General features: G+C 35.0%; 1 protein-coding gene across 4 annotated transcripts in view; it reads right to left on the reverse strand.

Moving 5' to 3' along the window:
- Positions 1–16,111, reverse strand: part of SMARCA2 (SWI/SNF related, matrix associated, actin dependent regulator of chromatin, subfamily a, member 2) — a 103,864-nt gene that overhangs the window by 39,253 nt on the left and 48,500 nt on the right. For all 4 annotated transcript variants that reach the window (XM_042825555.1, XM_042825556.1, XM_042825558.1 and 1 more), the window contains exons 16-24: positions 14,135–14,298; positions 12,318–12,384; positions 11,637–11,747; positions 10,308–10,550; positions 9,921–10,034; positions 7,778–7,885; positions 5,714–5,800; positions 4,828–4,874; positions 1,488–1,654 (exon numbers count right to left, since the gene is read on the reverse strand). In XM_042825555.1, the coding sequence (XP_042681489.1) occupies positions 1,488–1,654; positions 4,828–4,874; positions 5,714–5,800; positions 7,778–7,885; positions 9,921–10,034; positions 10,308–10,550; positions 11,637–11,747; positions 12,318–12,384; positions 14,135–14,298 (1,108 nt within the window). The remainder of the gene's footprint in view (positions 1–1,487; positions 1,655–4,827; positions 4,875–5,713; positions 5,801–7,777; positions 7,886–9,920; positions 10,035–10,307; positions 10,551–11,636; positions 11,748–12,317; positions 12,385–14,134; positions 14,299–16,111) is intronic.

Consider the following 16,111-nt stretch of genomic DNA (forward strand, 5'->3'; position numbering starts at 1 on the left):
AAAGCCTCAACACTGTGAGGCACTGCTCAGCAAGAGCCAAAATACTGGTGTGTTATCAACACTTCTAGCTACAAATGCAAAACACAGCACTACATGGGCTGCTATGAGGAAAGTTAACTCTATCCCAGACATCCACTACAGTCTCACAGTCAAAATGCTGCCAGTACATGACTTGGGTAGAAAATACGATATGAGCAAAGACATACAGCAGAATTAGAATTAGAATTTTATGTATATATTATGTTCCATCGTGGAAGGCAATCAGAGAATAGGAGAAGTTGAAAGAAGAGTTCATCTTACTGATTTATAAATTACCTGCAAAATCTCAACAAAATATTGTATTTATCATACTGTGTATTGCCATTGACATTCTAGCATGAAAAAAGCACAAGACATCCTATGACACAAGACAGTAAGCTTATGCCCAGTTTCATTACTTGATTTATATTTGAGAAGAACAGTGTTTGAAGTTTTTATATTCATTAACACTTGAAAAGGACTGGTATACTTCTCAATGTTAATGAACATTGCAGTACCCAAGAATAGTCAAAAGACCTTAAATGCTCATTTATTCATGCTGTTCTTCACATTTTTCTTATACCACTGCTTTTCTTGAAAAGGCATTTTGGTAAGTGCTGCTGGTCCTCTACAACAGCACCACGTGAGAGATAAATTGATTAAAAAGAAATAATATTTAAGAAGGTCGGAGATAGAGACACTCATCACAGAAGAAAACCACAATGGAAACATGGGATTTCCACATAGGATTTTGAATTTTTATTTATTTTCTTTCAATACTTCTCAATTATGTTTCCTATTTTTTTTTTTTTTCATTTAAATGTAAAAAAGCTACCTATTTACATATTAAATAATTGAGGCTAGCGATCTTCCTGTGAAAATCAGAAGAAATCTATAGGTACCATTTTATTTTTCACTGAAATTCATGTAACCTGTGGAGAATGGTGATGAATCTTTAGTCACCAATCAATTAATTCCACTGGCATCGAGTCAAAATACCACCATTCACATCTATAATCAAAAGAATATTTTCAGACAACTTAGGTACTAACAAGTGGATTGTAGATCTCTACATCCTCTGCATTCCAGGAACATGAATGTTCATCAGAACAATCCCTCAGCCAAATGGTTTAGATGTTAAATGGATGAAAGATAAAGTCAAAGAGACAGGAAGACAGATAGATCTCAGATCGACTCTACTAAAATCACCGTAAGTACACCCTGCTCAGTGCCTGATATGTAAGGACAGGGAACGTTCCAGTGTATTGCACCTTATAGGTCTGTAGCTATACTTTCATAACAAATATCCTTGCAGGCTTTTCCTTCATGGAACTGTTGAACCTGTTCACACTTCTGTAGAGTCAAATCACAGCCGTGGCTTACTATGAAGAGAACTTAGGTATTCCATGATCCGGATTAACGAAGGATGCCTGTCCCTAACTTATTCATTCTGTTTTCATTCAGCTTACCATCAAGACGCAAGTAGAGGAAATTTCGAAAGGCAAAGTAGTCTTCCATAATGGTCATGAGTGATGTCATTTGACAGAAAAGAAGCACACGATGGTTTGTAGCTCGTAACTTTGGTAGGATGCGATCAAGGAGCTCAAACTTCCCTGAGGCCCGATAAAGTTCAGCTCTGTTTAAGAGAAGAAGCACAGTAAATACTAGAACAAGCCTACAAATAGAAAAGTTTTTAGTCATGGTCACATCGTAGCATAACAGAAAGATTCAGTTAAGATAAACAAGACTCATACATCTTTTTGATTTGCTTTACGTTGATTTAATAAAAAATAAACACCCATGTGAATTCCTGCTTGGAACAGATTTTTCTTCAGTGTGGACTTACAACCACAACTGCCTTTACGAAATTGAATTCTGTCTCACTGTGCATCAAAACAAACATTATTTCTCACCTAAGTAATAAGCCATTTATTTGTTAAGGCATTCACCTGTTAATTTTGCTTTCAACAGTTATTTGTTTTTGCAGCTACAAGATGCTCTAGACAGGTATATGTCAGAAATCTTTCCATTCAACTACAAGAAAAAACTCCCTTCCTACTATGCTCAGGCAAAAGATGAATTCCAAACTGGACAGAGATAATATACAGAGATAACAGGAGAAGCTGTATAAGAATAAAAACTTTCAACATGTACCCTTAAGCAGTCTTGCACAATGTTTAGTTGCTTTGCTTAATTGCTTCTCTTTCTCCTATGCTATGAACCACAAAACAGACTGCTAGTGCTGAAATTCAATCCATAACTAAGAAAATGAATTAAAGCAAAAAGGATGACTGAATCAACATAACAAAGATGTGTATCACAGAAATAAATTTCACTTTTTTCTAACCTTTATTATATCCTACAAATATGATTTATCATTATCAACTATATAATTAAAAAAAAGGTACATAATCTTCTCATATGCATACATACATAAACACTTAGCAAAAGACTAAACTGTTTAGGAGCCAAGAGGTCTGACTAAAAAAACCAAGTTTTTTTAAAAAAGCAGCAAGTGTCAGGTACAAGATACGCACCTTTCTTCTAAAAGCATACGTTTATGGACAGTTGGATGAAGAAGTGCCAAGAAAAAAAGTTCTATTTCATTTCAAATAACTAGTGTAAGAAGTGCTACTTTAATTTAGAATAAAGATGGTAGAGAAGTTAAAGAACTTGAAAGGAACAAGAAAGAAAATTCCTTATGACGTCTTTGGAGAATCACTGCAGTAACTTTCAGGTGTCTGGTTTCTATGTAGTTTCTAGAACAAGCATGGAAAGACACCATTTTACCAGCTTCTCTGGCTGTTCTCCTGTAATGAGTGGAGAGTCATAAAAGCCTCACATAAGAGGTCTAGTACTGGTTATTTTGCCTTAAATATGTGTCCTGCATCTCCTCTGCCCTCTTATAAAGGAGACAAAAAATACACCATGATAGGAATTCTCCCAAAGTTTCTTCACAAGCACAAGTCCGCGCAGCTAAGAAAACACTAAGCCATATGCATACATCACAGGGCTACCATTTGCCTCTGATCAGTAAGCCATCTAACTATAAGGACTCTTCAGTATAACAAATGATTGACCATTACACCGTATCACAGTGAGAGCTAGTAATAGTGAGGAGAATTCTCTTATATACAAGGTATCCTGATATCAAATAATTTCTACTGGGAATCTAATTAAGAAAAGGAAATTTCATACTTTTGTGAAAGTCAAGAGCTAAGAACACTTGAGCTTGGAGAGATGGAATGCTGTGGAGGCAAATGTAATGAACAATTTGGAATGATACATAAACTAAGGGTTCAGTTTAGGAAGTCTGAACTTATCTAGAATGAGAAAATGGCAAATCAATCTGAAATACTGTGGAATATTTTCTGAATTTTAAAATGTACTGCATTTCCATGTGCAGGGACTAGTGGTACTCAGAACTAATATGTGCAAGGCAGATTATAGAACACTGTGGACCTGTATAAAACAATGACAGGAACAATCCTCTAAAACCCTTATCTGCTTAGCCAGTGCTATCTTAACACAGCAATTTTCAGTCTGTGTGAGAAGGACACGTGGTTTCCAGCAGACATAGTGCTCTTTTCCTTTTTCTTTGTAGAATTGCTTCTGTGCTAAAATTTTTTACACGTGTCAGACAGAGTGTATTCTGGAAAAGACTAGCATAGTGAGTATGTCTTCCAGTAAGAAGGAAACAAAACATCTGTTCCATCCATCCATCAAAGACTGTGGATTTCAAATTTCCTGTTTAGTACAATATAACAGGAATTACATGAATTAACGTTGTCTGATGAATACACTTTGTCTTGCTTCAGAATAAACAAATGGTAAAAGTTGGCCTGTGTGAAATCTATCACAAGAGAATGTTGCACAAGTGAGTTCTCAGTCATGCAGTTAGCTGTAATCAGTTGATATATATGAAACACAGTAGTTCAGAAGTGGCAAAAATACTTTGCAAGGGTTTCAGTTTTATTGTGTGGCATGCAGTAACAACTGGACATTCATCTTTCATGTTCTATTTTGTTGGCCTGGATTAGTATAATAATGGGAGAGTTATCCTTAGCTTTGAGGAGAGATGAGAAAAAGCAAACATAGATGTATACAGAATCAGCTATTGAGACATCCAATCAAGCATGTAAGAACTTTTAGATGGATCGCCTTTGCTACATAAGGTAATATTTTAAAAAATAAAGGAACCTGCATATTACAACTTAGCTTCACAAAAAAAAAAAATAATAATAAAAAAACTAAAAGGCCCTTGAAGCAACAGGAAATACTCTTCCCACAGAAAGAGAAATACTTTTATCACATGTATTCCAACCATGAGAATTGAAATTTCAGTGAACAGAGGGATCCTGTGAGCAAATCTCTGGTCTGACATTAAGAAAGTCCCAGAATCCATCTTCAGACTCCCATAACCATTATCTGCTTAAGGTGAATTCTTCTCTTTATGATACAATACTCCTAGATATTAGTCAGAGAAACAACTTTCTCATTCAGGAATTAGTGATGGAGCACAGACACAGCATTAGTCAGAGAGAGAATTCTCATTACCAATAAAGAACATTGAAGATGGTCAACTGCTAATTCAGGGACGAAATAATACTTCAAGTAAGAGTAGTGTCTTGGATGTGAGGGTGACTATGGAGATAGCTTGCCTTATGGTTATTAGGAGTCTTCTTAATAATATTACCCTGATTTAATTTAGAAACTGCTTATGTTTGTTAGCTTCTATCTTCTAGAAAATGGATATGATGCAGTAGTCCTAAAACAGTTTATACTAAAAGGAAGAAAAAAATGAGTTACCCGTTGATGACACCATTTGAGTAGCCTAAATGTTCAGCAAAGGATTCCTGTAGAGTTACAAGCAATAAAGAGATTATTACAAATAGGAAACCAAAATTATGCACCTTTATTTCAACTACATTAAATATATGAATGTTAAGAGTTACAGTTCTATTACGCTGATACTGTTGGTATCCACCTTGCTGCACTACTGCTCTGCTTAATATTTTTCTGTACTGCTATTATTTGAAACTCAGATTGCAAATACAGTAGAGCCTAATTAAATTACACTAACTACCAGAAGAACCAATTGAAAATTACTCAATTAATTAACAATCAAAAGAATGAACAGTGTAACCACAACAGTGCATCAGAGTAGGTATTTGTCTATGCACAAATGTAGTTCAATTTCAGATATTTATGATACTTCCGGGATGTACTAGCTTATTTACGTACTTTGGGTCCTTCTGAGAGAACAACAGCATCTTTTTGTTGCCAAACAAGGTGGATAGAATAGGACGATTTTGGATACAGTGAAAGATAAGCAGTCTGCTAGTTATAAAGACTCTCTACTGCTTGGCACTCTGGACTAACATACCCTATGTCACAAATTAGTTCTGGGTAGGGGTTAAGTTAGTCTGGAATGTCTTGAATTTAAAAAAAAAAAAAAAAAAACCTTCATTTTTTAGAGATGGTATCTCAACAAGACTAAATGCTTTAAAACTAGACTTTGGATTGCCAATAAATATAAAAGACTAGAATTACTGTGCTTTCCAAATGTCTCTTTTCCAACACAAATTATGCGTGCAGTTGTTCCTTATCAGAGACTCAAGCTTCAACAGCAGTTTTCTACTGCTGTTAGCTATACCGAATAAAAACAACTCAAAATCAAACCTAGCAACCTTACCTCAATGTGCTGAAACATATATGGATGATTGCATATTTTTCTCAGTTGCATGATGGTGTTCATAAGAGTTTTTGCGCCACCTTTTCCCTACAGGAATAAACAATGCAAATCAAATGCTGAATTTCATTTCCAACCTAATTAAAGAAGCTTCTAAAAGACATCTTTTAAACGCAGTTAATCCAAACACCAAATTGTTATTAAAACAAAAAATAAACAAAAAAAACAACAGAAGAAAGAAAAAAAACCATAGGAAGCAAAGAAGATCATAATCTGTAATGCAATTATCTTGCTGCATAAATTCACCTATCATAAAGATGCTCTATAATGTAAAACAAAGACCTGAACGTAATTTGCAAAAGGTATTCTGTCTTATCTTCAGAGTCAGAAACAGTACAACTTTTGTCCTGCTTACCATTTACAGTATGAACTACTTTGGATATGAGCCCTCCTGGCAGGAAACAGTACTAGCTGGACGCTTTTCAATTCTATATTATCTGCTCCTCCTTTCTGGGCCAAGCAAAACACAAGACAACAGACAGCAAAAAGACTAACTAAACACAGCGCATGAGGTGTTCTAGTATTTCACAGACTGTACTTTCAAAACCTACTCTGTAGTGAACCCTTCTTAGAAGCAGGACTGAATTCAGACGATGTTCAGTTCAGCTGAGAAAAAACACTCAAGAATCACTAGGTGCTAGACTAAGCTGTACATTTACAACACAATTATACGTAGTGGACTAATAAAGGTAAAATAAAACCAGATAATACTGCAAAAACTATGCTATCCAGTCATATTACATACTTGTAATATTCTAATCTTTACTGGAAAGTGCACTAAGAACATAACTTCATAACATCTAAAACTAAAATCATTTACAAAAGAACAGGAATTTTACATCTGGAGTGGGTACTCCATACATCTAAAACTTGTTTTTTATTCTTTTCAAAATCATCTCAAATTTTCTTGAAAAGGTATTCATATGCACACTATTTCCTGAAGCTCTGTTGCTTAATGTATTCTCTCTAGTGTGAGCTGGTCGCTGGCTGGACTTGGCAAAAAAACATGATTTTTAACTAACAGCAGTTTTTTGTTGAATGAACCTACAAGAGCTCAACAACCTTCGCCTCCCTCTGCTGGCAATGAGTAGCATTGAATAAAAGCGCCTGATAAAGCAGTCATAGACAAGAAAGTGAATGAAGAGAGGGTTGGAAGACAGTGAAAAATTATACCCTTGAAGACTGGAAGTAGAGGAAGTCTTAACACAACAGAGCCAGTCCGAAGTAATTAAAGAAAAACGAGAAGCACTTAAAGCACTGGAGAAGCAACTATGGAAGAATCAACAAAACATTCTGATGTAGTGTACCTGCACAAGGATGGTGAAAAGACAGTATGTGTTTGCATTATATGAGTAAAATGCACAGAGTAGAGCCAAGTAGGCACAAACAAAACTTGTATGCAAGCTGTTCTGCAGTGTTCAAGCGCTCTATAGCAAGAACTCTCACGGTGCATTCAACGTATTTCACTTTAATCATAATGTCATAACATATACTGTATATATAATTAAGCTGATGAAAGGAAATCTCCTTTTCCTGTATTAGCTGAAGACCCACAGTGTCATAATCAACATTTATTAATACGCATTCTAACATCCAATTCTACGAATCTGAATCCTACTGTTCTCTTAAGAACCTTTTCATTAATAGATTAATTAAGTATGAATGCTGTCCAAAACCAGATTTAAGCTAAGAGCTCTTGAATAGCCTCTCACAGCCAGGGCTTCTGCAAGCACAATTACTCAGATAACTTCTTAAACTCAACCAAGAGAAATACTGTTTGTTGGTGTTTTTTTTTTTTAATTTTAAATATTGTCTATTTGAGAAATGTATGTACACTTACTGTTTCTTTTTTTTTTTCTTTTTTTTTTTTCCTTGTGAATAGTGAAGAAAAGCTACAAAGATACCTGCAGGAACAGTCTACATACTAACTTTATGAAACAGAAGTCATATGTTCAAGAAGTAATTTTAATGCATTGTTTCCTGTGTGTTCTAGTCTGTGTCTTGTACCTTCTTGTCTTTCTCAGAACCATCTGTAAGAAGGATTCCCTTGGCTTGCATGTGTCGGTATAGGATCTTCTGGAGAGCAGACATATCACATTTGATCACATATTCCACCTAGAGTTTAAAAACAAACAAACAAACAAACACATTGATATACTAATTTTAGCAGAATCTAGCTGCAGGTTCTTGTCATCCTAAAATACTAACCAAAGAACTTACTCTTTTATCCATAACCTAACAGCACCTTTGATTTCAGCAAGCAGCAAACAAAATGCAAGCATAGCAATAGGTACATCAAAGCATTATCTGTGAGTCAGAACTACCATTAAACAGCTGGATTCTGAGTGTAATTGCAAAACTTCTGAACACTTTGTTCTCATCTTTTAATAATTAAAAAATATGTTTAAGTAATGTTTAACTTACTGCTTAACATGGAGTTTAAATAAAATAAAAACAAAACCAACAAGCGTGTACATTTAACAGCCTGTGAGAAGCAAGAAGGGTTATGATGTCTGCAAAGCACAACAAAAATCATTGTTGTACATTTAGTAAACAAGCATAAGTATCCCTTACATGCCTATCTAGCATTATGCATACCTAAACTAGAATGCAGTCAGTTTAAGTTCTTATTCTCCTTTGTATAACTGCATTTATGAAAGCAAGTTTTGACTGTTCATTGCCTTTAAATCAATTCATATTCCATTCTAACATATTTTTTCTACCACCCAACTTCCGAATTACAGGCATTATGTTTTTAATTATGTGTAAACATAAATAAATGAATAAATAGCAGTCCCATAATAAAGCCGGATTAACCAGAAATCTTACAAAAGGACTAGAAAAATAAGCTGTCTAGTAAGTAATATATAACCAATAAAAATTATAAAGTTATTTCCATATTAAAAGGACAGGAGGATGAAATCATAAAAAGTGAAGTAACTATCTCTTTAATGTCTTCTTTACCAAGATGTAATAAGATCAAACAGAACTGATTGGGTCAACAAGTTCAGTGCTCTTAGCTGAAGTAACTACTTTTTTTTCTGAACATGGTTTGGAAACAAAAACTTCTAAAGCCTCCCTTCTCCAGTGCCTGTTAACAGATTTATCAAAAACACTGACTCTAACTGGACTTAGAGTCCACTAGATTAGGATTAAATTAGAAGTCTAAATTAGAATTTAAAAAAAAAAATTACTAATATTTTTAAAGTTAAGTATGCTTCATTCTCAAAAAGATGTTGCATAGGAGGGTGTTAATAACCTGACTGTTGAAGGAACAGAAAGCCACAGCAGTAACAGCATTCACAAGCCACAAAAATGAGAAAGACTTAAACCTTCCATTTAAGTATGTATGTACAGAGCTATTTGTTCATTCAGTCACTGTTCTTTAACTCATGAAATGCCACACATACAAAAAAAATCATTTCTGGTACTGCTTCAACCCAGAAGACCTTAGAAGCAAATTTTTCCTTCCTGTGCTTTCAAATTTACTTTAAAAAAAAACAGAAAAAAAAACAGAAAAAAACCATATCAACATATCTACTGTCGTTATTTTGAGAAGAATAAAAGTGAAAGGTGATACAGGACAGCAGAGGAAGATGGAATAGGACAAAATGAGATGCATGAAGACAATATTTCAAATCAGAACATAATTTTACATTCTGATTACAAATCTACATTCTACGTTTAAACAAAACAAAATAAACTTTTGACACTCCACGTAACTCAGAACTCCTGCAATAGGAGTTACAAATTTACAATAAAATTCTGTCCACTTTATAATGTCAGTAATAATAATTATTTTCTGTGCGATGGTTAAAAGGTTCTACCCAGTGTGGGGAAGATGGGATAGGACAGAATCTAATGCCCACTTACCACTTCAAATTCCAAGAGAACTAAGTTGATGGCCTTACACTTATCATGGTTGACTACAAATAGAATTAAAGCTGCAAGACTGAGGATGAAGACTGAGAATACAGAAACTTCAGGTCTTCAGGATTCCTCAGCCTTCTTTGCAAGGAGTTACGAAAAAAAAAAAAAGCTACCCACAGTTGTTAAAGAACCACTCTTCCGTAAAATAAATCTGAAAAAAATCTTATAATACTTTAAAAAAATGTATTAGACCCCTTCCACAAATTCTTTCACTGCAAACCTTTTCTGGCAGTTGAGACTCCACTTCCTTCTTCAGTCTTCTCAGCAAGAAGGGTCGGAGTACTTTGTGGAGACGACGGATGATCAGAATAGTTTCTTCTTCATTTAAGTCCACCTACAGAAGTTTATAGAAGCAATACAAGACTACTTACTATGTCATGTCTTATCTCACATGAAAGCTAAGTATGTGCATTAATTGTATGTTACAATCAAACTGATTCAGAGTTAAAAAAAAAAAAAAAAAAAAATGAAATTTTCTGCCATTAAATCCTTAAATACCAGAGAGAATTTAAGCGCTACTGTGCTTCTGAAAACAAAATGGAGCTCACGCCAAGTATTTTGTTTCTGATGTTCAAAAAAAAAAAAAAAAAAAATCCTGATACAGTACCCTTTCTCCTGTCATGGCAAATGGAGCATTGAACCACTGTTCAAAGGTGCTACAGCTCTTGAAAATGGTTGGAAGAAGAAAATTGAGAAGAGCCCACAGTTCAGGCAATTTATTCTGCAATGGTGTCCCAGTCAGTAGTATTCGTCTAGGGGCCACATAGTGAGTGTTCAAGACCTGAGTCAGTTTGCAGTGATGATTCTTCATTCGATGACCTTCATCTACTATCATGTACTTCCATCGAATCTGGAAAAAGAAAAAAAAATTAAAAAAAAAAAAAAGTTGGCAAAGCTAAGCCAGACAGAAATTCTTCCCAACAGGTATAAATCAAAAATATTTCAAATGTGAAACATCAATAAATGAAATAAAAAATATATCGAGCATTATCGAAGCACGGGTGGCCTTACAAACAGCAAAAAGAATTTGGGATGTCTGACTACTTAAGGTCAGAATATGATTTAGATGGGAAGAAAGAGACTACGATTTCCAAATAAATCTGTTTGCAACAACAACCTTGACAAAAGACAAAAGAATTTTCAATCCAAATAACTAAGCTTTCAAGGAACAGCAAACCCTCAACCTCGCTTTGATTCAACTAGTGTCATGTTTTTATTTGTGAATGAAGCAGGATAGTTAAGATCACTTCTGTTACTATACTTCCAAGTAGCTTTCTAGTTTTTAATGCGGAAGCTGAAAGTCGCAGTGGATGCTGAAATAAAGTTGCTCATATTGTCAGTTATTATCCAGCAAAAATTCCATCTAGAGTACTGCATCCAAGGCTGCAGCTTCCAGTACAAGGACGTTGCGGAGCTGTTAGTGGGGGTCCAGAGTTATAAAGATGTTCAGAGGGCTGGAGCACCTCTCCTATGAAGAAATGCTGAGAGAGCTGGGGTTGCTCATCATGAAGAGAAGACTCTGGGGATACCACGTTGCAGCCTTCCAGTATACGAAGGGAGCTTATAAGCAGGAGAGGGATCAATTTTTTACATGGTCTGACAGTGACAGAGCCAAAGGGAATGGTTTTAAACTAAAAAAGCAGGGATTTAGATGCTAGGAGGAAATTTTTTTTCTCACAGGCTGGTGAAACATTGCAACAAGGCTGTCTAGAGAAGCTGTGGATGCCCCATCCCCGGAGTGTCCAAAAACAGGCTGGATGTGGCTTCAGGCAGCTTAATCTAGTGGTGGCAACTCTGACCACAGCAGGGGGTTGGAACTAGGTGATCTTTAAGGTCCCTTTCAACCCAAGTCATTCTATGATTCTACGTTTCTGTTTTGTGTACCATATGAAAGTATTTGTACATCTTTCCATTAAGAGACAATAGTCATTATTACCTTAGCAAGAATATGTTTGTCCTTTATTATGTACTCATATGTAGTCAAAAGAACATTAAATTTTCCACTTCGAAGCTGAGGAACAAGTGAGCGGCGCATTGCAGGTGTACCCTAAAAGAGAGAGGGAAATGAGTATTTTGTTATTCATTCTTCCAAGGAAGTAATCAGGTCCATCTTTTTAGGAATAAGTAGACACAGAGCAAGCACATGAATCCTATAGCATTGAAAAGAATTTATTTATATATTCCTAACTTACTCAATGTCCTTCCCCTAACTTGCTGCTAGAATACAGAATACACAATCTTCTTTTTTTCTTTTTCTTTTTTTTAAACACCAGGGAATGAAAACATGCTAGTCTAGTCTTATCACTATTGTCTTCCTCATCACTACTACGGTAGTCAAAAGGCAAAGTAGTCAGCTATGTATAAAATGGGAAGTATTGCTCATTTGTATTGTTCTCATTAGAAGCTTTGCAAAATATGGTAATTAACAATTTTCTTCTGCATTTCACTATCTGAAAGCAATTATAGTTCATTACAGTCATCTTCTCAGGATGATTAATTCTCACTGCTTGTACATGAAATATATGTGACAAATTTGGAAATGCGTGCAGAAGCAAAGGAAAAACAGTCTTTATTCTCAACCCTTCACATTTATAATCGCATAAAAAGTGAATCAAACCTTGTAAGATATCTTCACCACAGAAGGAGCCCACTTGTCAAATTCGTATGTCCAGTTGGATAACGTCCTACCATAGATGAAGAAATAGTTCATTACTTGTAATTCAGATTGTAATTCCCAGTGGATGCATAATTTTCAACACATTCCATATAATCAATCCCCATAATTAAATTAAGTAAATTAAAGAAAATAAAAATCATATACTGTAACAAAAATCTTGCATTTGAGAGAAATGGAAACAGGAAAAAATTGGGAAAAATATCTTTCAGCTCACATTCAGAAGCCTCGTCAAAATTAATTCAGATTGTATTTTATAGTAATATTGATATTCTGGAGTATATTATGGGCAGGAGAGGTAAACCAGAATAGAAAATATATTTGTGAATTATTTACACTACTTAGGATCCACAAAGTGAGTTTGTAACTTGTAAAATACAGCCTTATGATGTTGACAGTAGAATTCATCTATTTTCCACTGTAATGACGTTAATGTCATTGAGTGCAACTATGCAGGTCCTGACATCTGCACTTTATTTCCACCACAAGGTCACAACAAACAGCTTTTTAAATGCAGCAAAAGTAGATCTTTTTTTTTTTCTTTCAATAACTAGACCTGCAATGGCAGAAGCAATGGCTATTAATGTTAGAATATGGAAAAAGATGGAGAAAGAAGGCTTTTGTAAAGCCTATAAGAATTTCAGCTCTTCTCTTTCAGAAACAAAAACAGGAAAAAAGCAATAGTGAGTACTCAAATGAAATTTTACAATTTTACTGTGCCTGTAAGAAAATACATATTAATAACATCCCTTATTTTTGACTTCATTTTACTTTATAGTGTTTCTTCTTGTCATTTCTGCTCACTTGAGCATGTCACATGTCCTCATAGAATAAGGTATAGCTATGATATTTATGCTACTTAACCACTAATGCAGCACAGTGAGAAAACAGGATGCTTAAAAAGAAATCATAAAAGATGGCCATGAATAAAATATATCCCAATCCTACAGTACTTGCATGCTCTACACAATCAGTAGATGAATTATCTAACAGTAAGGACAAGGAACTTTGTATATAAATCAAGACATTTATCACGTACACACAAATATAAGAAAACAAATCCTCAAGATGTTACATTCATTTTACAATACCTAATGGCTTTTCTTTAAAACTCAGCATTTCAAATCCCTGGAACTCACACCTTGTCTTTGGTGAAAGCAAAATTCATTGCAAAAAAAAAAAATCTATAAAACTACTATAAAAAGTAGAATCTTGGAAATCTGCCCCCTTGGAACAGGGGGCAGTAAGACAGATTATTACAGTCATAATATTGCACAAATGACCAACTTGTGAATTCACACATCAAAGCTACAGCAAGGGCTAGCCATACAGTAATTAAAAAACTATCCTATCTTAATCAAGTATTACTTACTATTTGATGGGGCAACATTTGTTTAAAGAACTAAAAAACAGATTTTGAGTATCACTGTTAAAGCAGTAGGGGGATCTGCAGGTATGTAATCTGAAAGAAAATGCCATTCTCCTCTTGTGGTTAAGGAGTAAACAATGGTAAATTCACTATATGTTTTGTAAAAAGAACAAGACATGAAACCAGTGGAAACATGTTCTTTGATGAGCCATGTGGTTAACCTTCTGGTTCCAGACAATTACTTGGGAAGAAACCGAAACGAAAGCACAGATGTGCAGTGTGTCTCAGTGTGCCCCCTCATCTTGGTACAACATGAAAACAAGCATGTATTCCTAAAAAATCAACCTGTAATGCTTAGAATTATAATAGATGAATGACGTTCTCTACTTACGAAAGAGGAACAATGATGAGATAGGGGCCATTGAGCCTTTTGTGCTCCATCAAGTAAGTGATAAGTGCAATAGTCTGTATTGTCTTTCCCAGACCCATTTCATCAGCTAAAATCCCATTCAGATTGTTATTATAGAGTGAAACCATCCATTCCAGTCCCTGAAGCTGAAATGAAGAATAATATTTTCTGTTATTTAAAACATGCACAAGTAATTAACATCAACAGTAAAAATCTGAAGATTCTCATGACCTGCCTAGTTAAATGCTGGGTTTCTTTCAATAACTCTAGGAGCACGAGAATCTCCGCCTATCTTAACTTCTTTTCTCTCTTTCTCCTCTAGCTGTAATCACCCACTACTCACTCCCTCCCTACCTAAACAAAAATAAGCAGACACAAACAAACAAAAACAAAACAAAAAAATCCTTCAGGATTGTTCCTGGTAATAGCTATATCGAAATGTTGTCTCCTGTTCACCGGAAAAGACCAAAATGTAGTCAGATTTCATACATGGAGAAATACTTTTTATTTTTTTATTTTTTGCAGAAAGAAACGCAGGCACTCTTTTATAAGGCTGACGAACACCTGACATTACATGAATTTCTCCCTCAGTTTTAGCACTAATGAAATCAGAAGCTTCTTGCGCATTTTGAATACAATTTGTGTGCCTCATCAAAAATCTTCTAAAATCAAACCTGCTGATTCTGTGCAACACTTGTAAATCTCTTGTGTTTGGTAAGCCCTCACACTTCCCAACTGCATCACTGATGTTCTGAGCCTCTTGTAGCAGACACCAGTATCTGCCTGTCAGTATTTCCTTGTCAAAGAACACCCCGTTTATATACCTTGTATATAAAAATCCCAGAGCTGGAAAGATTCCAGAGTACTGTAGCTAAGAGATATCTATATAACAGGAGACCTTTACATTTCAGAGAGCATTACTAGAAAGCACAGCTATAACCACAGTTTTAGGATTCACATTATTGACTTGTCACGTGGTCTTCCATGTGTGTATGTATATGATTACTTATACAATTGCAATCTAAGTTTCTGTTTCTAAGATCCAGACTTTCAGTGCGTTTCAGACATGAAGAGAAAACTAAATTATGAAGTCCAAGAAAGTTGAGAGAGAAAACAATGTATGTCTGAAGTAACCTTCCACTGTCTCTGCAAGAAAACATTCAAAATAATGCTGCTGATTTATTAGGCTTATGTATGTGCTTACTGATTTACATCTGGGTACTAAGTTCTCTGGAAACTAATTTTATTGAACTCAAGACATCAAGAGCAGATCAGAATTTATTCTGCAACTGTATGTTTCACTTACAAGTAGCTTCAGAATTGAGGACAGGAAGCCAGTCCTTCCTGTATCATTCAACTTCCTCTCCTGACATACGTGAGTACTCTTACGTCAAGAAAAGAATCTAACCAAATTTGACAGTAAGAAATACGGAAAAGCAGAAAAAAAAGCTAAGAAGGAAAAAAGGATATAAAATACAGAGGACAGGAAAGTATAGAGGTTCAAGGGGACAGCTGCAAAACACCGAAGTCTCCTTAAAAAATTTCTGCTAGAACCACGGACAAGCCTTAATGCTCTTGCCATAAGCTCTTCTGCCAAATATGACTCTTATTTCTTGTAGTAGTAATCATCAAATAGAAAAGATATAATGAAGAACAAAATCCCCAGTTCAATTGCTAGATATCACTTAAATAGCTGAAGGATCTGTTCTAACTGGTATTTTCTGCCACTATTTGTCAAACTCCACAGATTGAATTATTTTACTCTGTGATACACAGGGAAATTGCACTGCAAAACACAGATCAACATGACTTAACAATATCTCTATGCTTCAAAAAATAATTAAAATACAGGAAGAAGAATTGTCACGCTCCTGTCCATGAGCATGTTAAGCTAATATGGCCATCAAATTTATACTGTCATACACTGACTTTATTTATTGCATCAAATTAACCTTCCCA

Source organism: Centrocercus urophasianus, unplaced genomic scaffold, assembly GCF_019232065.1.
Source record: "Centrocercus urophasianus isolate 14NV4802_14NV808 unplaced genomic scaffold, USGS_Curo_1.0 seq_25, whole genome shotgun sequence".
Lineage (NCBI taxonomy): Eukaryota > Metazoa > Chordata > Aves > Galliformes > Phasianidae > Centrocercus > Centrocercus urophasianus.